Source organism: Talpa europaea (assembly GCF_964194135.1).
Source record: "Talpa europaea genome assembly, chromosome: 9".
NCBI lineage: Eukaryota > Metazoa > Chordata > Mammalia > Eulipotyphla > Talpidae > Talpa > Talpa europaea.
This window is the reverse complement of record NC_140076.1, coordinates 77100803-77124348: the sequence shown is the minus strand read 5'-3', so window position 1 is coordinate 77124348 and position 23546 is coordinate 77100803. Positions and strand designations below refer to the sequence as shown.

General features: G+C 41.6%; 1 protein-coding gene and 1 pseudogene across 3 annotated transcripts in view; both read right to left on the bottom strand.

Moving 5' to 3' along the window:
* LOC311177307 (GON-4-like protein) overlaps nt 1–23546 on the bottom strand; it is a gene marked incomplete at its 3' end in the record, with an annotated part of 80471 nt that overhangs the window by 34231 nt on the left and 22694 nt on the right. For both annotated transcript variants that reach the window (XM_084243203.1, XM_084243202.1), the window contains exons 10-11: nt 18279–18471; nt 5202–5303 (exon numbers count right to left, since the gene is read on the bottom strand). In XM_084243203.1, the coding sequence (XP_084099329.1) occupies nt 5202–5303; nt 18279–18471 (295 nt within the window). The remainder of the gene's footprint in view (nt 1–5201; nt 5304–18278; nt 18472–23546) is intronic.
* LOC311177754 (large ribosomal subunit protein uL18-like) lies at nt 15259–18038 on the bottom strand (annotated as a pseudogene). Its single transcript has 2 exons — nt 18034–18038; nt 15259–16132 (listed from the first exon to the last, which is right to left on the bottom strand). The product of its transcript is annotated as a large ribosomal subunit protein uL18-like (transcript).

The following is a 23546-nucleotide window of genomic DNA, read 5'->3' as shown; positions in this document are numbered from 1 at the left end:
AGTTTTAGTTGACACAAGTTCAATATAACACAGCTGCTCCAAAGAGTCAAATATGTCAATGAACTAGAGTCACAGATCATCTCTAGAGGATGTGACCAATTTTATAAAAGTCCTCTTAAGAGGGTATTAAAAAAGCAAATGTTGGCGAGGATATGAAACAATTGGAACTCTAATGAGGTAAAATGGAAAAAGAGTCTAGCAGGTTCTTTTTTTTTAAGATTTATTTTACTTATGCATGCATGCAAGATCTGGGGTATAGGCCACAGGTGCGGGGGGTAAGAAGATTCACCAGAGACAGAGTGGGGAAAAGAACAGGCAGATCTATTGAAATACACTGCTAAGGGGAGCAACGGAGGAAACAGGGAGGTCTGCTGTGCCATGTGGGTTAGCTCCTTGGCCAGGGATTGCACTCATGCCACAGTGGCTGGCAATAGCTTGATAGCACTGAGACTTTAACCCCTGCACCACCACGGCAACCCAGCCTGGCAGGTTCTTATAAAACTAATTATACATCTATGCACTGATTTCTCTCTTAGAAACTTAACCAAGAATAATGCATATATGTCCACAAAAGGCTTGTACAAGAAAATGAAGAACAGGTTTATACCAGAAAGTCAAAAATTAGAAAGAGCCCATATGTCCATCAAACCTGGGAATAGGTATTTTAAAAGCAGGCTATGGCATATTTATACAACAGAATACTACTCAGCAATAAAGGGAACACACTAATGACAGATGCAATATGTAAGAATCTCAACAACATGGAGAGTGAAAGAACACTTATACAACAGAGGGCAGACTAAAAGATTCCATTTACATGAAATTCTAAAACAGGCAAATCTAATCTGTGATGGAAAAAAATCAGAACAGTGTTTGCCTCTGGAAAGATGATGATGTGGGACCTGACTTGGAAGAGGCATGAGGGAATGTTTTGGGAGAGAATTCAATAGTGTGATAGGGGTTTGGATTACACAGGTGATGTCAAAAATCACTGAATGGTAAACTTCAGATCTTGTAAACATTGTATATAAAATACCTAAAAAGAGACACTGTAAACAATTATTAAATTGGAATTCATGATATATGTGCGGAAATTGAAACTGGATCCTCACAACACAAGACATGCAGCAAAACTGATGTGCTGGCTTTGTTGGTGCTGCCAGCACCCCCCAGCAAGTACAGCGGGACAGATGGACAGAAGGCCAGTATAGGGGGCCAAAGGCAGCTGGCAGCATCAGTGGCAGTTTTTCTCCCTGCTACTCCAGTAGCCAGTGCATGCTGATCTAAAAGCAGCAACAGTGGCAATTCCTGCCTGGACTGTGCTGCTTGAGGGCAAGTCCCCACTCTCAGTTTGAATACTGAAGCCCCCAAGCCTCAGTTAGCAGCTGTGGGAGTTTCCCACTAGCTGCTCATAAATGCTAAGTGGGAAGCTGCAGAACAGCTACATGGCGGCCACCTCAGTGGGCTGGGCTTCATGGCAGCCCTGCGCTAGTTGTGTTTCAGTGCCAGAGGCCCTGACTCGGGGCTCTGGCACCCAGCCCCAGAAATGAACTGCTTATAGGCAGCAGGCATTTTACCACCTGTCACCAGTGGCCCCACTGGGGTTCAAGCTGCTAGCAGAGACACTGGCACTGCCAGAGGGCCAGCACCAGCAGTGAATGCAACAGTAAGCTTCAGATCCTCAAGTTCAGGCTGCAGGGAGGAGCATGGGGCTCCAGTGGGCCAGTTCCAGTGCTGTGGCTCCCTGGAATTGCAGGCAGTAGAGACCTATGGAGTCCCAGGCCAATAAGTTGGGCTCCCAGCAGGAGCCTGTAGCAGCTGGGATCCATGTCCCAGTGCTGGTGCAGGCTCCCCCCACTCTTTATGTTGTAACACCTCGTCCCACTAATGAGGCACTAGGTGCAGATAGTTTCACCCCAAAAGTCTGACCTGAGCTCAGGGCAGGTTAGGTCTGTGCAGGTACCAAGTTTTCCTTTTTATATTTGATGCATGGATTATAAACCAATCAGGTGTGAGCTAAATAAACCTAAAAGGAGCACCATAGGCTTTGGCCTGGTTTGTCAAAAAGTGAGTATGTTATTGGTTCATCGAACATCTCACAAAGTTATTAACAATGGTGTGTCTGACACAACCTGCTGGTGACCAGCACTATTGACCATGTTGTCCAGGGCTATTGACAGGAGACTGGCACTCTGTGTCTGGGTCAACTTTGAGGGCTATCCACAGCTTCTGATAATCCAACACTGCCTCCTGGTGCTGCTGTCTCTGCTGCTGGCAAGTCAAATGTCCATGGCTGTCCAGCCCAGCCTTCAGACTTGCTGTAGGCTGCTGTAGTGTCATCTTAGCAGCCCCGCCTGTGAGCATCTCCAGCTAACACCGTGAATTGGCACAACAGCTTGCCAGTGTGCCACAAGATCCAGGCCCTCACTGACAGGACAGTGTCATCTTGCACAAGCAGCCTTTTGTTTGGGAATTCTGGACACTTTGGACACTATCTGGGGTAAGACGGCCAGCCATGTGTGGCCTTAGAAATTCTTTGTTTTTCTTTTTAAACAAATCCCACTGTTGTTGTTCCCTGAGACTGAGTGGTCTTGCAGTTGATTGCACAGGTGAGAATCCACAGATAGTGACCCGCCCTCTCCCTTAGTACTGTCCTTTCCTTTGGCCTGCAACAGCACTCCTATAGCACCATTTCAAAATGTTTAGGAGTGAAGTGTACAACTTCACTACAACTTATCTTGAAAAGATTACCCCAAAAAACTATGATTCAGAGATGGATACCTATAAATATAAATAACTGCATGATAATGTAAATGTATTGCAAGTTAGTAATAGAAACTAGATGGTTGGTATAAGGATGTTCACTGTACAATTCATCCAATTATTCCATGTTTGAAAAGTATCATTAAATGTAGTGGGGGAGAAATTTTTTTTAAATAAAGGCTAGAATTCAGGAAAAAAGATAACTTGAGTAATGGTGAGAGATCTGGAAACTATAGTATTTATTTTATTTTTTTAATATTTTATTTTATATAATACTTACATATTTTTCATTTTTGCACAATGTATGCATTTTCATTTTGGTTATATTCCCTATACAATTGCACCCCCCCTTATTTTAACCCTAGTCCTTCCTCTCCCCGCCCATCCTCTCCCCCCCATAGTGTGTCTCTGGTTTATAGTTGCTTGTTGATTTTGATTTTCACTTTGTATTAATTAGTCTTTTTCCTGGTCCCTTATTTAGGTTTTCTAAATTCCTGCTATGAGTGAGACCATCCAGTATTTTTCTTTTTCTTTGACTTATTTCACTGAGCATGATCCCTTCTAGCTTCATCCATGTTGCTGCAAACTGCATGTGTTTATCCTTTTTGATTGCTGAGTATATTCCATTGTGTATATGTACCACACTGTGTATATGTATCACCGATCCAGTCATCTATTTTTGGGCATTTGGGTTGTGGAAACTATAGTATTTAGAGAAATGAAGAAATTTGGTATGTTTGGCACAGGAAAGAAAGAAACTTAGGAAAAGAACATCTTTTACTGTATACTCAGGAGTAAATTATATTTTTTAGCAACAAAGGACAAGCAGGGGGACTACAGTGAGTAGACTGAATTCAATAAAGAAAATGTTACCTGAGGAGGTATTCAAGACCAGGGTACACTATCTGCACAATTGAGCTTTCTATTGCTGGAAGTATCCAGCAGAGACTAACGGACCACTTCAGAGACATTGTAAACAAACTCTCATAGGCCCACATGAAACTTTGGAAACTGTGTTTTTGTTTGTGTGTTTTAATTTTTGTCATCCATGTAATAAGAGTTCTTAAAAGGGTTATGAACAAATATGACAACATCAGAGTCAAGGGTTAGGAACAAAATAAAATTTCTACTCTACTAAAAAAGATGACCCTGTATTCAGATGTCCCAGAAAAGTACACTATTTACTAGCTAAGTATTTCCAGCAATGTAGAAAACATTTCTGTAGCAATAAACAAAATAATGTCTTTGAGAAGCTTACAGTTTAGGGGAAAAAGGTTTCAGAAATATGTTTCCCATTATTGGAAAATTAGTCAATGAAATAATTTTTAAACAAATGATTCCAGGGCCTCCCCCGTGGCGCAGCGGTTAAGCACTGGGTTGCGAAGCTGCCTGCAGTCTCTGCAGCGCCGGTTCGATCCCTGGCTGCTCCCTGGCCACCGGAGGAGGGTCCCACATGGCACGCAGACCTCTCCTGCCGCCCGCTGCTCCCCTCAGCAGTGTTCTTCGGTCCTTCTGCCTGCTCTGCTCCCCTCTCTGGCTCTGGTGAATTCTCTCACCCTCCCGCACTTCTGACTGTACCCAGTGCTTGTATAAATAAATAAAAATAAATTTAAAAAAAAAAAAAATGATTCCACTCAGATCAGTTATTTAATTGTTTTCTATGTCTTCAATCTTGTTCTTTACCCACCATCTCAATACATTAAATTGGCATTAAATCAAAATGATCTTCTAAAATCCCTGTTAGTTCCTATTGATTTGCTGCTTAAAACTCTTTGAGATCTCCTTTTTGACAAAACAAAACTCAAATTTAAGGTTCTCCATGACCTGAACCTGCTTAACTTTTGAAATCACCACTCACTCACGGTTATACCAAGTTTCTTAAAATTATCCAAACACATTAATGAATTGTTATTTCACAATTCATGGCCTGCAGATGCTTTCCTATTTATTTGCAATATCCTCTACCCCATTCACCAAAAATGTTTTTATTTCCCCTTCAAACATAAGCTAAAACAACTCCTATAGACTCCTTCCCAAACTCCTCCCACTGTACTCCATGCAAGATTCTAGAAAATTTATACCCTCATTTAGGTCATTAGTATATACAACCAACTATAGCACCTATCACCTGAATTTTAATTGTATGTATTTGAATCCTCCTACTAAGCTGCCCTGACATCCTACAGGGCAGAAGCCATGTCTTACTCATTTTGGTATATTAAGAACAATCCCTGCCAAATATTAGGGACTGAGATTGTGGAATATTTAAGTGAATGACTGATAGGTTTTCTGAATATATATGTATATTTAAAGGATTATAGAAGTGAATTATTAGAGAAGCTTCATGTCTTAACTTCCAACTTTACCCCAAAATCTGCAAAGTAAGCAAAGGTAAATGAGGAGCAGTTAAGAGCATAACTCATTGTAAACAGACTCACTGGTGATTCTCACTGCCCGGTCAGTGCGGAAATCTTCTGTGTCTGGTTCATCAAGGTCTTCTAGGAAATTATATTCTGGATCATCATCATCATCTGCCTCATCTAGGAAAAATGTTTCAGATATTTATTCCCAACTTTGAATTCATATCTTTAGTGAAAATTTAAGATTTTTAGCACTATAAGAATCTGTTCTCCCAAAAGCAAATTTATTCTTTTTTTAAAAAAGATTTATTTATGCATACAAGAGCTAGGGTACAAGCCAGATGTGTGGGAGGGGTGAGAGGATTCACCAGTGACAGAGTGGGGAACAGACCAGGCAGACTGACTGAAATACACTGCTAAGGGGTGCAGTGGGTGAGTCAGGAGAGATCTGCTGCGCCATATGGGTTGCTCCTTGGCCCGCTGGGAATCGAACTCATGCTGCAGAGGCTGCGTCTTAACCACTTGCGCCACCAGGGAGGCCCCAGCACATTTATTCTGAAGTTTATGAGGGCAAACTTATTCTGTTTGCCCTCACTGCTTTTGCACAGATCATTTCCCACAGCTGAGTCATCTTACCTAATCTTTCTAATAAGATGTTTCTGTCTTCTTTCAGTATGAGACTTAAATCTCTTAAATCTCTCAGAATGCAACAAATGCCATAAAATTGAACATATAATCTAACTCAGTAATTCTACTTTAGGGAGTACATCTCATGAAAATGCTTTTTGTAAAATTATTAATACTAAGATTTGATAGTGAAAATAGAAATGGGGCATCCCTGGTGGCCTAAGGGTTAAGTTTCAGTATTGTCACCACAACAGCCTGAGTTTGATCCCCAGCCAGGGAGCTAACCCACATGGCACAGCAGACCTCTCCTCTCTCACCCATGCTCCCCTAAGTAGTGTATGCCAGTAGATCTGCCTGTTCGGTTCCTCACTCTGTCTCTGGTGAATCCTTTAATCCACCACACCTCTGGCTTACACCCCAGGTCTTGTATGCATGAATACATCTTGGGGAAAAAAAAGAAATGATCTGAGCTCCCAACTATAAGGGAATCACTATAACTGTGCCTTAATATGACAAAATAAATAAATCCTTTAAAAAACATGACAAAATAGTGTACACATATAAAATATAAAGATGGAACCATTCTATAATGTTCAATAAACATGACAAAAGTACAACGCAATATATACATAATAATACCAAGTATGAAAAAATTATATACCTACAATAAAAATTAGAATATAAAAATATGAATGTTAGCATATAGAAATATAGATGTTTTCCTCCCTCACAATTTTCTCTAATGTTTTTCTTTTCAAGATTTTTTTTTTTTTGATTTGCAGAATGGGCAATCTTTTTTTAATGAGATGTAATTTACAAAGAGTGGAATGCATAGATTTTTTTAACATTTATCATTTTTTACATTTTTTAGACAATATTTGCTGCCCCCCACCCCATCAGATTGAGTCCCCATAGAATTTCCTTCCCCAAGGCACCCATGCACCATCACCCCACAGTCCCCTGTGCTCCTTCCTCCCTCCCTCTCACCCCTCTCCCTCCTCCTCCCCTGCAGTATGTCTCTGGTTTATAATTGTCTGTTTTTGCTTTGTTGTGTTTTGTACTGTTATTATTTTTTTTTTACACTGATGTTCTTATTTGGTTCCCCTATATTCCTGATATAAATGAAACCATCCGATAATTTTCTTTTTCCTTCTGGCTTATTTCACTGAGCATAATTCCTTTTACCTCCATCCACGTTGCTGTGAATGGCATGAGTTTATCTTTTTTGATTGCTGAATAATATTCCATTGTGTATATATGCCACATCTTCTTGATCCAGTCATCTTTTTTTTTTTTTTTAAAGATTTATTTATTTATTTATTTATACAGGCACTGGGTACAGTCAAAGCACGGGAGGGTGAGAGAATTCACCAGAGCCAGAGAAGGGAGCAGAACAGGCACACTGACAAAGTACACTGCTGAGGGGAACAGCAGGCGGCAGGAGAGGTCTGCTCGCCATGTGGGACCCTCGCCCAGCAGCCAGGGATCTAACCAGCGTTGCAGAGGCTGCGGGCAGCTTTGCAACCCAGCGCTCAACCGCTGCGCCACCAGGGGAGGCCCCAGTCATCTATTTTTGGGCATTTGGGTTGTTTCCAGGTTTTACCTGTTGTAAATAGTGCTGCAATAAACATAGGGGTACAGGTGCTCTTTTGAAACACTGTTTTTGTGTCCTTTGGGTAGATCCCTAGTAGTGGAATTGCCGGATCATATGGTAGCTCCATTTTTAGTAGACTCCATTTTAGAGGAACTCCAGATTTCCTCAATGGCTGGACCAGTTTGCACTCCCACCAGCAATGTAGGAGAGTTTCTTTTTCACCACATCCTCGCCAACATTTGTTGTTGCTTGTTTTTTTTGAAGTGTGCCATTCTTACTGGTGTAAGGTGGTATCTCAGTGTGGTTTTTATTTGCATTTCCCTGATTATCAGGGATGTTGAACATTTTTTCATATGCCTGTTAGCCATTTGCATTTACTCTTTGGAGAAATGTCTTTTGAGTTCTTCTGCCCATTTCTTAACTGGATTGTTAATTTTGTTTTTGTTGAGCCGCGTGAGTTCTTTGTATATCATTGTGAGCAGTCCCTTATCAGTTGGATGGAGTGTAAAGATTTATTTATGTATACAAGAACTGGGGTACAGGCCAGAGATGTGGGGGGGTTAGAGGATCCACCAGAGACAGAGTGGGGAACAGAACAGGCAGACTGACTGAAATACACCGCTGAGGGGATCAGCGGGCGAGACAGGAGAGGTCTGCTGCGCCATGTGGGTTGCTCCCTGGCCGGCCTGGGATTAAACTCACGCTGCAGAGGCTGTGGATTGCGTCATAGTGTGGTGCTTAACCCCTTGCGCCACCAGGGAGCCCCTCTCTCTAATGTTGATGCTATGACGTCTTTTCAATTCCTAAATAAAAGTTGTGAAGAAATCCTTGTATTATGTAATTGTTACATTGGTGATATTTTCTTTTTTTAATTTATTGCCAAAGATTATATTATAGCATTGATATAATAAATGGAATATTTCTCTTAGTTTCATTTTCTCATATTAGTAAGAACAATTTTTTTTTTTAAGATTTATTTATTTATGCATACAAGAACCGGGGTATAGGCCAGAGGAGTGGGGGGGTGAGAGGATTCACCAGAGACAGGTGGGGGACAGAACAAACAGATTGACTGAAATACACAGCTGAGGGGAGCAGTAGGTGAGTCAGGAGAGGTCCGCTGTGCAATATGGCTAGCTCCCTGGCAGTGGATCGAACTTGCGCGGCATTGGCTGCGGATAGCTTCACAGGCTGCATCTTAATCCCTTGTGCCACCACGGAGGCCCTAAGGTGATATTTTCCCCCAGACAACTTTAGATCAAGAGCCATCTAACAGAACTTTCTATGGTGATAGAAATGTTATATGCATACAGTGTATGATAAGGCAGCTATTAGCTACATGGAGCAACTAAAAACTTGAAATGTGGCTAGCACAACTGAGCAACCAAGTTAAAAAAAAAAAACTTACCCAGTGAGAATAACTAAATTCCTTAACAGTGTGTAGCAATTACACAAGAAAACAGGAGAGGAAGAATTCTATGTATTACAATGGAACGACATCTAAATTACACTGCTGCAAATGCAGAACACTATGTAGATTATGATTTCTTCTATCAAAAAAACAACTCTTATTCCACATAAGTATGTACTTGATTGAACACACAAAAATATCTAGAAAGGGGGACCTCCCTCGTGGCATTGGGGTTAAGTCTCAGTGCCATCACTTGAGTCTGATCCCAGCTGGGGACCTAACCCACATATGACCCAACAGACCTTTCCAGTCTTGCCAAGTGCTCCCCTTAGCAGTGTATTTCAGTAGATCCGCCTGTTCTGCTCCCCACTCTGTCTCTGGTGAATCCTCTCACCCCACCCCCAACACCTCTAGCCTACACCCCAGTCCTTCTATGCATAAAAAAATAAATAAATCTTAAAAAAATAAATGTAGAAAGTATAAGGCCTCCCTGATGGTGCAGGGGTTAAAGTCTTAACACTATCAACCTATGGCTAGCCACTGCAGCATGAGTTCCATCCCCAGTCAGGAAGCTAACCCACATGGGGCAGCAGACCTCTCCTGTCCCACCAGCTGCTCCCCTCAGCTGTGTACTTTAGTAGATCTGCCTGTTCTGCTCCCACTCTGTCTCTGGTAAATCCTCTCACCCCTCCTACCCCATATTACCCCATATACCCCAGCTCTGGCATGTTTTTTTTTTTTTTAAATCTAGAATGTATTAACAAAGATTGAAGCATAGAACTCAATATTTTCACTTTGTATCCTTTCATGGTTTTCTTTTTTTAAAAGATTTATTTATTTATGCATACAAGAACTGGGGTATAGGCCAGAGGTGCAGGGGAGTGGGGATGGTGAGGGGATTCACCAGAGACAGTGGGGAGCAGAACAGGTGGATCTACTGAGATATACTGTTGAGGGGTGCAGAGGGCAACACAGGAGAGGTTTCAGCTGCACTATATGGGTTAGCTCCCTGGCTGGGAATCAAACTCATACTGCAGTGGCTGGTGATAGCTTTGTCTTTAACCCCACGCCACCACGGAGTCCCCCATGTTTTAATTTTCATAAGTGAGCATCTCTGATTAAAAATAAAAATACACACACATTTTTTATTTGCAATCATTGTGAAATCTCTACTGATTAATCCCAGCCTCACCTGATGTCTTTATTCAACTTTTTTTTTTTTAAAGATTTATTTATTTATTTATACAAGCACTGGGTACAGTCAGAAGCACAGGAGGGTGAGAGAATTCACCGACCCTGAGCGGGGAGCAAAGCAGGCAGAAGGACCGAAGCACACTGCTAAAGGGAGCAGCGGGCGGCAGGAGGGGTCTGCGCGCCATGTGGGACCCTCGCCCGGTGGCCGGGGAGCAGCCGGGATCAAACCGGCGCTGCAGAGGCTGCAGGCAGCTTCGCAACCCAGGGCTCAACCGCTGCACCACCCGGGAGGCCCCTTTATTCAACATTCATACTTACTTTATGATATATTAATTAGCATTGTTTATACATACCTGTTTTTTCACATTTTAAAAGAACAGGTTTATTAGAAAAGGGAGAAAGAAAAGAAAGGCACCGGAATAGTCACAGGCGGGCAGATGAACTAAATACACACCTATTTGTATGTTAAGCCTTTATCACCCATTTGTGGGTTTATCTCACCAATAAAAATTCTGTAACTCCTGGGTCTCCCTGGTGGTGCAGGGGTTAAAGTCTCAGCACTATCAAGCTATTGCCAGCCACTGCAGCATGAGTTCTATACCTGGCCAGGGAGCTAACCCACATGGTGTAGCAAACCTCTCCTGTCTCGCCTGCTGCTCCCCTCAACAGTGCACTTCAGTAGATCTGCCTGTTCTGCTCCCCACTCTGTTTCTGGTGAATCTTCTCATCCCCCTGCATTTCTGGCCTACATCCCAGTTCTTGTATGCTTTAAATAAATAAAAATCAATCTTAAAAAAAAATTCTGTAAATCCTTAAGAATGGACTCCTGGGTCCTCCCTGGTGGCATAAGGGGTTAAGTCTCAGCACTATGAAGCTATCAGCAGACACTGCAGCATGAGTTCGATCCCTGGCCAGGGAGCTACCCACATGGCACAGCAGACCTCTCCTGTCTTACCAGTCGCACCCCTCAGCAGTGTATTTCTGTAGATCCACTATTCTGCTCCCCACTCTGTCTCTGGTGAATCTTCTCACTCCCTACCCCCCACCTCTGGCCTACACCCCAGCCTTGTGTGCATAAATAAACACACCTTTAAAACAAGAAAGAATGGACTCCTGTCTTTCTAATCACTCTATAGTGCGTGGTAAACAGTCTCTTCAAAGCAGGATCTTTACAAATGTTGCTGAATAATGAAAAAGTTCTGGGAAGAACCTCTAACATATGCGTAGTGTATATAGTTGGGACCCCCATCTGTTTGGGAGAAAGAACTGCAACAGAGAGTTTCTGCACACACCACACAAATGGGTCAGCCAATACTATTCTCAGAGAATGCATTTGGCAAACATGTTGAAAAATAATTTAGGAAGGTGTCCTTTGAGTTCTGTTTGGGTTTTAGTACCTTGGCTGTGGAATCTGTCCTCTGGGCCTAATTACTTTTTTTTTTCCTTTTTAACTAATTAACAATGTCAGCATCTATCCAGCTGCTCTCAGTTTGGTGGACACCACCAGAGAGGCCTCTTAATTATTTTCTGTAAATGAGACTCTCACTTTTAATAATATGCAGATCAGATGGTACTAGGAACATGTGAAACCAGTTAGCCATGCAATGCTACAAAAATAGACCAGCGTATGTTTGATGTTTGGCACTGGGATTTATACCCAGCATCATTTTCTTTACCAGTATTCAGTAAATTCAACTGTAGATCCAGGGCTCCACGCCTACACTAGTCATTTGTTTTGTGTTCTCTTTTTAAGCTGTCCTAATGGGCTATCAAAAAACAATGAGTGGTAAAGAAAAGATTTCCACCCTCCGCACTATCAATTGTTCCATTTCCCCAATCAATCCTTATGGTAAACTTTTACTGAAGCAGAGCCCCTAAATTATTAAACCTAGCAGTCCTGTCTATCTGGTGGCACAGGGGTTAAAGACAGCACTATCAAGCTATTGGCAGCCACTACAGCACGATTTCAATCCCCAGCCAGCCAGGGAGCTACCCACATGGTGCCAGCAGACCTCTTCTGTCTCACCCGCTTCTCCTCTCGGCAGTGTATTTCAGTATAATCTGCCTGTTCTACTCCCCACTCTCTATGGTGAATCCTCTCACCCTCACACCTCTGGCCCGTATCCCAGTTCTTGTATGCATAAATAAATAAAATTTTTTAAAAATTTATTAACCCCCCCCCCCCGTTGTTGAGTTCCTTGGGGCCCTCCAGCACAAGAGCCTGCCCTGACCTCAATGAAGGTCCAGTCTAGGCAGATGCCCTGCTTTTCCCTTTTACAATAGGCTCCAGGATACACTTAAGAATGGACCAATTTGATTGGCGCTGACCAGCACCAATCAAACAGCTGGGACTGCAGCATTCTCCAACCCTGGTTCCTAGGGTTCTCAACCTGTAAAGTCCCCCCACCTTTTGGCAGTTATGCAAATATAGGCTACGAAACATCCCAATATGACTGGCGCTCCCATGGGTACCAACCAACTAAAAGAGCACCATGTAGAGTATTTAAGCCAAGCCCCAACACGTACGTGTGTGTGTGTGTGTGTGTGTGTGTGTATGTATACAGTTGGAGAGGCTGTCAGATTCTTCTGGAAGACTATTGATGGGCTGTAACACTGAACCCTGTCCTTTAACACCACACCTTTGCAGACCTGACCCTGACTCTGCCTCCAATGTCCAGCATCTCCGAGAGCTGTAACAGTAGTCTCCTCCTCTGACACATCCAACACCACACGCTGGTGGTGCTGCTTTTGGTACCAACCAGTCCAGTGTCCAGGGCTGTCTGGCCTAGACTTCAGATTGCTGTTGCTGACCACTGTGTACCACCTCTGCTAAGACCTTAGAGACCTTCATGACCTTCAAACTTCCAGAGCCTTATGACCTTTGAGACCTTCAAACCATTGCTACTGCCCTTGGCCCTGCTTCTGACTCTTTCCTTTCTCCCAACTTCTCTGTCTTCTCTGTAAATAAATGCTGTTGTACTTGAACCCTGAGCCTGAGTAGCCTTGAAACTGAGCACATGGATGAGAATCCACAGACAGTGATCTGTCCCCTATTTTGGCACTGTCCTTTCATCTATATTGCACAGCCTCAGCACTGTTTCAAGGGCATCAAAGCTGCTGCCATGAGAAACTGATTTAATTTACAGTCAATGCTGTGTCTTTTCCTAGGTCTAAGGACAAAAGCAGAATTGTTCATGAAGTCATATCCATTTAAAAAATGCTTTATTAGACCTTGAGACTTCTTTGATTGAGATATGTTCTTAGAATTTTAAACTGACTTCTGGATCCAGCAGCAAAACAAACTGATTCTATAATACTAATCAGCACAATTTCTCAGAAATTGGAACAAAATGGATAGAACTACTTTGTACCCGACTATTCTTTTGTACAGAGATTCTGAACCTTGGTGTTATGGGCATTGGGGTAAGTAGATAGAAAGGTATAGATAAATGGATTTCAAGAGATTTATAAACCCCCAAAATACCACATGAAAAAATTTTCAGGTATGTAAATAGTACACATTTCTGGGGAGAGGGTGCATAGCTATCATCAGACTCTCAAAGGAGTGAGTATCAGAAAAGCCAGAAGCTTAGACTTCTTTCAGAAAGACTAAAGGAATAATAAATCAGAAATTAGTACTTCAGTTTGATGACTCAGCTTCCAATTTTATATTTTTCTCCTTCACACAGTTTTATGCATTTTGTTGCTTAGCAGTTTTGCTATAGAGGGTGGGTGGAAAGAAGAAAAATGTTATGATTCAAACCAATTTGCTTCTTATTATTTGTTCTTTCTGAATATCTGGGTAAGCCCTAAATTTATAGGACTAAAATTCTTCCTATTGCTACATTAATGTGAAAAACTAAAAGGTAACTTTATATTTGAAAACTCCACCTTCCGACCCTTGGGGGCACAAAAATATAATCGCTACAGAGAAGAGACCTGAATAGTTATATTTGTACAATGGTTGACTGCTTTACACCCAGCCTGTATTACTCTTATAATATGGGGGGAGAGGGAAAGAAGAAAACTCTTAGGGAAGATCTATCCTACAGAAGGCACAACATTCATTATGTAACCTCATTTCTGCTCATCTGCCTGCTCTCTCTCACTGCCACTATTAACAATAGCTTTCAAAGGTCCCTTTCAATTATCATCTCTTTCATGTACCTGTTTCTGATCATCCCAAATAGAAATTCCAACTGTCTTCTAAAACCTTATAACGGAATTGATGCCACTTTAATGGTGTGAGTTTATTCCACAACTTTATTCATCTGAAATATATTGCACATCTAACAAAGAGCCAGACATTATTCATTCATACATGTTTTTTTCCCCTGAAAAAATGACTATGCTCCTTCATTTCTCATAGATTCCAGAACAACTTCCTCGTAAGAGAAAAGTATTACATAAACATTTTTTTTTAAAGATTTATTTTATTTATGCAAGAGCCGGGGTACAGTCCAGATGCGCCAGAGGGTGAGAGGATTCACCAGAGAAAGAGCGGGGAACAGAACAGGCAGACTGATGAAATGCACTTCTGAGGGGAGCAGCGGGCGAGACAGGAGAGGTCTGCTCGCTATGTGGGTTGTTCCGAGGCCGGCGGGGATCGAACCGGCACTGCAGAGGCTGCGGACAGCACAGCGCTGCGCTCAACCGCCTGCGACACCAGGGAGGCCCTCCATAAACATTTTTAATTGTATTGTTTTTACTGAAATAACAATGGCTTACAACTTTTTTTATTTTAAGATTTATTTATGCATAAAATAAATAAAGGGGTGGAAGCCAGAGGTGTGGGGGCGGGGGCGGTGAGAGGATTCACCAGAGAGAGTGGGAAGCAGAACAGGCAGATGTACTAAAATACACTGCTGAAGGGAGAAGCCGGCAAGACAGGAGAGGTCTGCTGTGCAATGTGGGTCAGCTCCCTGGCTGGCCAGGGATTGAACTCGTGCTGCAGTGCCTGGTGACAGCCTGATAGTGCTGTCTTTAACTCCTCTGCCACCAGGGAGGCCCCCGGCTTATAACTCTGTATATGATTTAAGAGTATAGGTTCCCACCTCTTCAGAAGTATATTACTTCAATAAACATTTGCAAAATGATGTACGAGATAATAGTCTCATAAAGTACATCCAGGGACTTATTTTTGATTATTCACTTATCCTGTCTTATTCCTGACCCTCCAAACATTTAGTCTATTTCCATCCAAACTATTCCTTGCTTACTATCTTACAGCATTTTCTTTATTTTTGGTCAATAAGTTTATTACTATATTGTCTTTACTAAAAAACCTCCATAAACAATGGTTTGGTTTATTAGTTCTTAGCAGCCCACTCCTGAGCTCTGAGGAAGCCTGTTTCCTTCTGGCTACCTGATCTTTCTTCTGAGTAAGAGATTTTGGGACGGTTCCACCTCTTCTTAACTTCTTTCTTAGGCTTTTTCTCGTAGACTGGATTCTCTAATAAAGCTGCATGAGCTTTCTTACACATCTCCCACATCATGTCTGGAGTTATGTTGTTCTTCATTTATCAAAAGAATTGTTTCTTATAAGCATCTTCATCTTCTTCTATTAAGTAATCTGCAACATTCTGGCCCATTATGTGCTTCTGATGTACCGCTGCACTGAATTCCTTGCTTTCTGAGTCATAACCAGGGAATCGTATGATACTGTGAGGACCAGACAAGCCTCCACCTACAGCTCCCTTCAGAGCCCCCAAAACTTTATTCCAGTAGTGTTCTGGCAAGTCCAGCATCCAAACAGCAAGTGAAGGCATCTGGCTGACAATCAATGCTTTCAACATTGTATTCATCTCCAGTCACTTCTACTTGACCTTCACAGATCTTGTCCATAACGAAAATATTTAGAAGCCTGTGGGCCAGCAGCAGGAGAGTACCATATGCTGCGGCATAATTTGTCAGGCCAACACTCATACCGTACTTTGGGAGTTCATAAGCATAAGCTGCACAAACTCACATCTGCTTCTATACAGACATAAGTAACCTAACAAGTGATCTATCTGTTGTTTACAGGAACAATTATCTTGTTTTGGGGTGCTGTACTTATTTTTTTTCCCCTCGAGTATCAAACATTTTTGAGCATAGTAATCAGTTTTGCCCTCTTGTCTTCTAAACATCACTTAGTATCTCTTGAAACAGGCCTTCTTCTTGACAAGATTTACAAACCCCAGCCTTCAGAGCAGACACCAGATCCTGGCTTGCCACAGACCTATAGGCTCAACAACACTCAGCAGGGGGTAAGGGGTGGGGGAAGGGAGAAGCATTTTTCTTTTTAACACATAAATCTTTTTTTTTTTTTTTTTTAAGATTTATCTATTCGTACATACAAGAACTGGGGCACAGACCAGAGTTGCAGGGAGTGAGAGGATTCACCAGAGACAGAGCAGGGAACAGAACAGGCAGACTGACTGAAATACACTGCAGAGGGGAGCAGCAGGCAAGACAAGAGAGGCCTGCTGCACCATGTGGGTAGCTCCCTGGTCAGGGATTGAACCTGCACTGCAGTGGCCGCGGGCAGCCTCAAAGGCTTCATCCCAACCCCTTGCGCCACCAGGGAGGCCCTTTAACACATATATGGTTGTTCTTAGAAGACAGGGAAAAGAATAAAGACATGCTCCCTAGGTTGTTTGTAACTACATTTGATAGGACAGGATCTGATCCAGAATTAGTAGCAACAAATTTGGCTAAAGGTTGATATAAGACGGTAGATGACTCTGTTAATATAAAAATGTAAGACTGTGACTTTTTCTCAGTTATATAGCATTTCTTATTTAAGTGTGTGCCTTCTCCAATACCACTAATAAGAATATTCAATTTAGGGGCCTCCCTGATGGCACAAGGGGTTAAGACGCAACCTATGAAGTTATTCACAGCCACTACAGCACGAGGTTGATCCCCGGCCAGGCACAGCAGACCTCTCCTGGCTCACCCGCTGCTCCCCTCAGCAGTGTATTTCATGGATCTGCCTGTTCTGCTCCCCACTCTGCCTCTGGTGAATCCTTCACCCCCCCACACCTCTGGCCTACACCCCTGTCGGGGCCCAGACCTGGGGCCCAGAACTGAACATCTGGGTTCTTGCCTGAAGCAGGTATTGAATGTTAGCTCCAGTGAAGGTTTCAAGTTTCCTATTGTGACGACTGAACCCTTCCCCCTGCTAGCTACTTGTGGCTTGTTGGCACTGGTGGTCTCTCCTTGTTCGAGATAACAAGAGACCTCCCCCTCTGAACCCTATATAACCTTGTACACATTCCTGAATAAATGAGACTGGCGATGATCCTGGCTTTGTCTCCACTCCTCGAGTACCCCTGTCCCATACCAAGCCCCTGCTTCCTCCCCCGGGTACCACCACCGTTGATTTGCCTGCCTGGCCGGGACACACCCCAGCTCTGGTATGCATACATAAACAAAATCTTTTTTAAAAATTATTTATTCATTTACATTTAAACATTCTTGTTTATTTTTTCACAATACAGGGTTTCTCCCCTCAGGTGTGGTCACCATAGTTTTTCCCACCAACAAAGTGCCCACAGTTCTCCACCATATTCTACTGTGCTCTACTCCCTCTTTTACTTATATTCTAAAACAAATAAGGGTTGCAGTAGGGATTCTTAGGACCATATATGCCTATGATGAACACTTTTTGTCTGATCAAAATACTTCCCCACTGCCAGTAACTATCACCTTTTCTAGAAAACTGTCTACTCCAACCACGTTTTTCTCTGAGATGCTGCCAATCACTACAGGACTAAGAGGTGAAACAATGTCCCTGTTACACAACATCAAGAAAGTGATCATGTGAGCCAACCAAGCCAATCTGAGTAGTTCCCGTTTATTTTTCAAACTGAAGCCTATAAGAGAGCCTTTCTGATGTGGGAAGGAACCAAGAAGTAAACATGGAAGCAAACATTATGGCCATAGTTCTAGCTTTGTACAAAAAATTGGTTTGAGAAAAAAAGTAGGGATTATAGCTGTGGAGAGGGAAGGCGTGTTTTAACAGCGCCTCAATCCAATACATGTTTTTCTACCCTTCCCCAAAGTCTGATTTCATAATTGGGTTTTTTCTTTTCACTTACATCATAACGAACTTAAAGTTATGCGCACTTTTATGCTTCAGGGGAGGACTCTTGGCATTCAAAAGATTCCCAAAGATTTTAAGTAAAAACAAAAGATGGGGGAGCAAATTAACTACTGATTTAAATTAAACCTACAGTTAAAGACACAATTTGATTAACCAAAACACCCCATTTTTAAAGTATCTAACTAATGATAGCAGATAATAAATAGATAGCAGATAATAAATGGGAACAAAACCACTTACCCTCATTCCCCACATCATCATTCATGAGTCCCCCCAGCCACATCTTCCAGTCCTCGTCATCTGCTGTGTTAGGGTCATACATGTCGGGGGTGATGTCTGGAGCTCGAAGCTCTGCTTCAAGTTGCCCCAGGGGAACATCTTTCAGGGGCATCTTGGACCGCGTTCGGAATGCAATGAGACTGTCATCCATAGGCTAGACAACAGAGAAGGAAATAAAAGTATGTCACTGAAAACTAATGCTTCTAATCTCCAAATCATGATCAGACCCTATGAAAGTCTCTTCTTAGCTTAAACTATAAGTCTCTTCTCTGAACACTTTGGGTTTATTATTCTCTTTATTTGTCTAAGAAACTTGAAGGACAATTACATCAGTTTTGAAAAAACATTCCAGGATCATTCATAATAGCTTTTTTGAGATATAATTTAAATACCATAAAATTCACCCTTTTAAATTATACAACTGAGGGCCTCCCCAGTGGCGCAGCGGTTGAGCGCTGGGTTGCGAAGCTGCGCGCGGCCTCTGCGGCGCCGTTTCGATCCCCGGCTGCTCCCTGGCCACCGGAGGAGGGTCCCACATGGCGTGCAGACCTCTCCTGCCGCCCGCTGCTCCCCTCAACAGTGTACTTCAGTCCTTCTGTCTGCTCTGCTCCCTGCTCTGGCTCTGGTGAATTCTCTCACCCTCCCGTGCTTCTGACTGTACCCAGTGCATGTATAAACAAAAACAAACAAAAAACCAGCAAACAAATAAATAAAGCATGCCTCTATTAAAAAAATAAATAAATAAATAAATTATACAACTGAGTGGTTTTTACTATTCAGAGTTGTGACCATCACCACTGACTCCAGAAATACGTTGATCACCCAAAAGAAACCCCATTCCCATTAGCAGTCACTCCAATTCCTCCCTGCTTTTAGTCCTTGATAATTAGTAATCTACTTTGAGAGCACGTGGATTTGTTTAAGACAGACATTTAATACAAATGAAATCAGACAATACATGGCCTTTTGTCTCTGGCTTCTTTCACTTAGCATGACATTTTCATAGTTCATCCATTTTGTAATATTTTTTCAGTACTTCTATCATTTCTACTTCCATTATATGGAGAGGCCGCATTGAATTTTTCCATTTATCGGCTGGTATACATTAGCTTGTTTTCTTGGGGCTGCTAGGAACATCTGTGTACAAGTTTTTACATGGACATGTTTTTAATTCTCTTGGAGTAGAGAATTACATACGGTAACTATGTTTAAATATTTTGTGGAACTAACCCTTTTCCAAAGTGATTACACCATTTAATTTCCTACCAGCAATGTATAAGCATTCGCACATGTATCCACATCCTTGTTACAACAATGTTATTGTCCATCTTTTTTCCATAGCCATCCTATTTGATGTAATGTGGTATCTCAGTGTAGTTTTATCTGTATTTTCCTACTGACTAATGGTATTGAATATCTTTTCATGGTCTTACTGGTCATTGGTGTATCTTCTTTGGAGAACTTATTATTTGTATCTTTTTCCCATTACTGAACTGGATTATCTTTTTAGTGGTGAGTTGTAGGTATTATGGACACAAGTCCCTTATCAGATATGTAATTTCCGTTATTTCCTACCATTGTACCACTTTCATTTGAAGCAAAAAAGGTTTTAATTTTCATGAGGTCCAAAACAGATCTATTTTTTCCTATCATTTGTGCTTTTGGTGTTATAGCTAAGAAACTATTATTTAGTTAAAGGTTGTAAAGATTCACTCCCAGGCTTTCCTTTAAGAGTTTTATAGTTTTAGCTCTCACATTTAGGTCAATGATCTATTTCAAGTTAATTTTTGTGGGTGGTATCAGCGTGTGCCAACTTCATACTTTATTTATTTATTTATTTTAAAGAGGCATGTATTTTATTTATTTGTTTGTTTGTTTGTTTGTTTGTTTGTTTATACATGTACTGGGTACAGTCAGAAGCGCGGGAGGGTGAGAGAATTCACCAGAGCCAGAGCGGGGAGCAGAGCAGGCAGAAGGACCGAATACACTGCTGAGGGGAGCAGTGGGCGGCAGGAGAGGTCTGCGTGCCATGTGGGACCCTCCTCTGGTGGCCGGGGAGCAGCCAGGGATTGAACCGGTGCCGCAGAGGCCGCGGGCAGCTTCGCAACCCAGCGCTCAACCACTGCGCCACCGGGGAGGCCCAACTTCATACTTTTATGTATGGATTTCGGTTGTCACAGCATCATTTATTGAAAAAATTATTCTATCCCCATTTATTGGTCTTGACACATTTGTCAAAAATTAATCGACCAGGGCCTCCCTGGTGGCGCACGGGGTTAAGACGCAATCTATTAAGCTAACTGCAGCCACCACAGCACGAGTTCGATCCCCAGCCTGGGAGCAATCTACCTCTCCTGACTCACCCACTACTCCCCTCAGCAGTGTATTTCAGTCACTCTGCCTGTTCTGCTCCCCACTCTGTCTCTGGTGGATCCTCTCATTGCCCAGACCTCTGGCCTATACCCCCGTTCTTGTATGCATAAATAAATAAATCTTTGGGGAAAAAAAATCAATTGACCATAAATGTAAGAGTTTATTTCTAGATCTCAATTCTGTTTCACTAACCTATATGTCTTCATGGCAGTACCAGACAGTCTTGGTGTTACTGTAATTTTCTAGTAAATTTAAAATCACCAGGGGCCTCCCTGGTGTTAAGAGGTTAAGACGCAACCTATGAAGTTATCCGCAGCCACTGGAACACAAGTTCGATCCCTGGCCTGGGAGCTACCCACATGGTACAGCAGACCACTCCTGACTCACCTGCTGCTCCCCTCAGCAGTGTATTTCAGTCAATCTGCCTGTTCTATTCCCTACTCTGTCTCTCGTGAATCCTCTCACCTCCCACACCTCTGGCTGTACCCCAGTTCTTACATGCATAAATAAATAAATCTTTAAAAAATAAATAAAATCACCAAGTGTAAGACATCCAATTTTGTTCTTTTTCAAGATAAATTTGTCAATTCTGGGTCCCTTGCATTTCTGTATGAATTTTAAGATAAATGTGTTATTTCCTACATAAAAGGCGACTGCGATTTGGACAGGGATTGTACTGAATCTTAGATCAATCTAGTAAATTCTCTCTAGACTACTGTAACAAACTCCTAACAGATTTTTTGTTTGTTTTCTTGCTTGCTCTAGCATATCTTAACCAAAGAAGAAATTTTAATATCAGTCAGAAAACATCACAAAATGCATTTCTAATTATTAAAATAAACTCTAAACTCCTTATCATGGTTTTCCAAGATCTTCATGACCTAGCCCTTGCCTAGCTCTCTGACCTCACCTCTGTTATCCCCTATGATCACTTTCTATGCTTCAGCCAGTTTCTGTTTCTTGAACAAGTAACACCGTCCCATCTTAGGGACTCTGACAGTGCTCTTGCCTCTGTATGGAACACCTTTTCCCATATGTTTCATATGCCTAACTCCTTTACTCAATTAAATATCATCTCCTTAAGGTAGTCTTCTTTGATCATCTGATGCAAAGTATACTGAAAGGCATTACTTATTTGTTTTTATTTAGTTCAGAGAACCTACCACTATCTAAAATTATTTATGTATTTACGGTCTCTTTCCAATAGACCATAGGCTATTATATCCCAACTTCAGCCATTCACTGTGTATTGGCTGAATAAATGGTTATATAAAACAGTATTATTTCCCAATACTACTATTTATTCACCCCAAAAGAGAGTGATTAAATTAAATGGCTCAGTATTCTTCTGAATGTTCACAGATTTTTTTTTGTTGACCCACTACTCTGGTGGGGAAATCTTGTACATTAAAAAGAAATGGCTAAATGATGGAGTTTAAAAAGCCATTTGATAATACAGGAATGACTGTCTTAAGCAAGAAAAATCAATGAATGCTAAAATTAATAGGAAAGGGATATTTGGCTTCTGTGTGTATTGCCATAAGATAAACACTAAATTTAAAATGCCAAAGTAACAATTTTGTGGTGAGGAAATCAAACACACAACCTTAACCACATGGTCAAAATCTATCATGATACTTCCATTTGTTAATTGTAAGAGGCTTGTGTACATTTTGGACATAAATTCCTTATTGGATTTACAATACTTTTGTCCCATTTCTTTTTATTGATGGCAATGTTTCCATGTACAAGATTTTAAATTTGATCAAGTCCATTTAATTTACTTTTTACTTTTGTCTCTTGTGATTTCAATGCCATAGCTAAGAAACCACTGCCTATCTTGAACTCACAAAGATTTCTGTTTTCTTTAAGAGTTTTAGATTTTCAGGACCTCCCGGTGGCGCAGCAGGTTGAGCACAGCGCTGTGAAGCTGTCCACAGCCTCTGTAGTGCCAGTTCAATCCCCAGCCAGCCAGGGAGATACCCACATGGCGCGGCAGACCTCTCTTGTCTCGCCTGCTGCTACCCTCAGCAGTATTTTCGGTCCTTCTGCCTGTTCTGTTCTCTGCTCCGTCTCTGGTGAATTCTCTCATCCTCCCTCACCTCTGGCCTGTACCCCATTGCTTGTATAAATGAATAAATCTTTAAAAAAAAAAAGTTTTAGATTTTCAGATATGGCAATTTTTTTTCAATTCACATACCATAATATTCACCCTTTCAAAGTATACAAGTCTGGTTTTAGAATACTTAAGAAGTAGTACAACAATTACTACTATTATGCTGTACCAGAACTTTGTTGTCATCCCAAATGTGAGCCCCATACTCATTACCAGTTAATCCCCATTGATGAGGAACCCCAGGACCTGGTAAACTTAAATGTATGTTCTGTTGCTACAGATTTGTCAACCATGAACATTTTATTTAAATGAAATCAAACTTTAAAAGAAATTAATATGACAGCTATCATATGCCTCTTGATATGATGCTCTGAGGTGGCCACATTACTGCTGTGGTGGTGCTTGTACCAAAAGTCCACATTATGAAGAAATATCAGAAAATCAAAATTGAGGACAATTCTATAAAATAACTAGCCAAATTATTAAAAACATCACAGTTATGAAAGAAAAAGAAAAACTAGAAACTGTTCCAGATTACATACTAAGAAACAACTAAATATTTTTCCCCAGTTTTTTTTTCTTTTTTTTCCCTTACATTGTTGTAGTCCCCATAGTTCTCCCACCACCATGTCACCCATGAACCATCACCATATTTACTTGTGTTTATCCCTCCTCTCTTTTGACCCCCCCCTTCTGCTCCCTTGTTGTGTGTCTCAGATCTACGGTTAGTTTACTAGTTT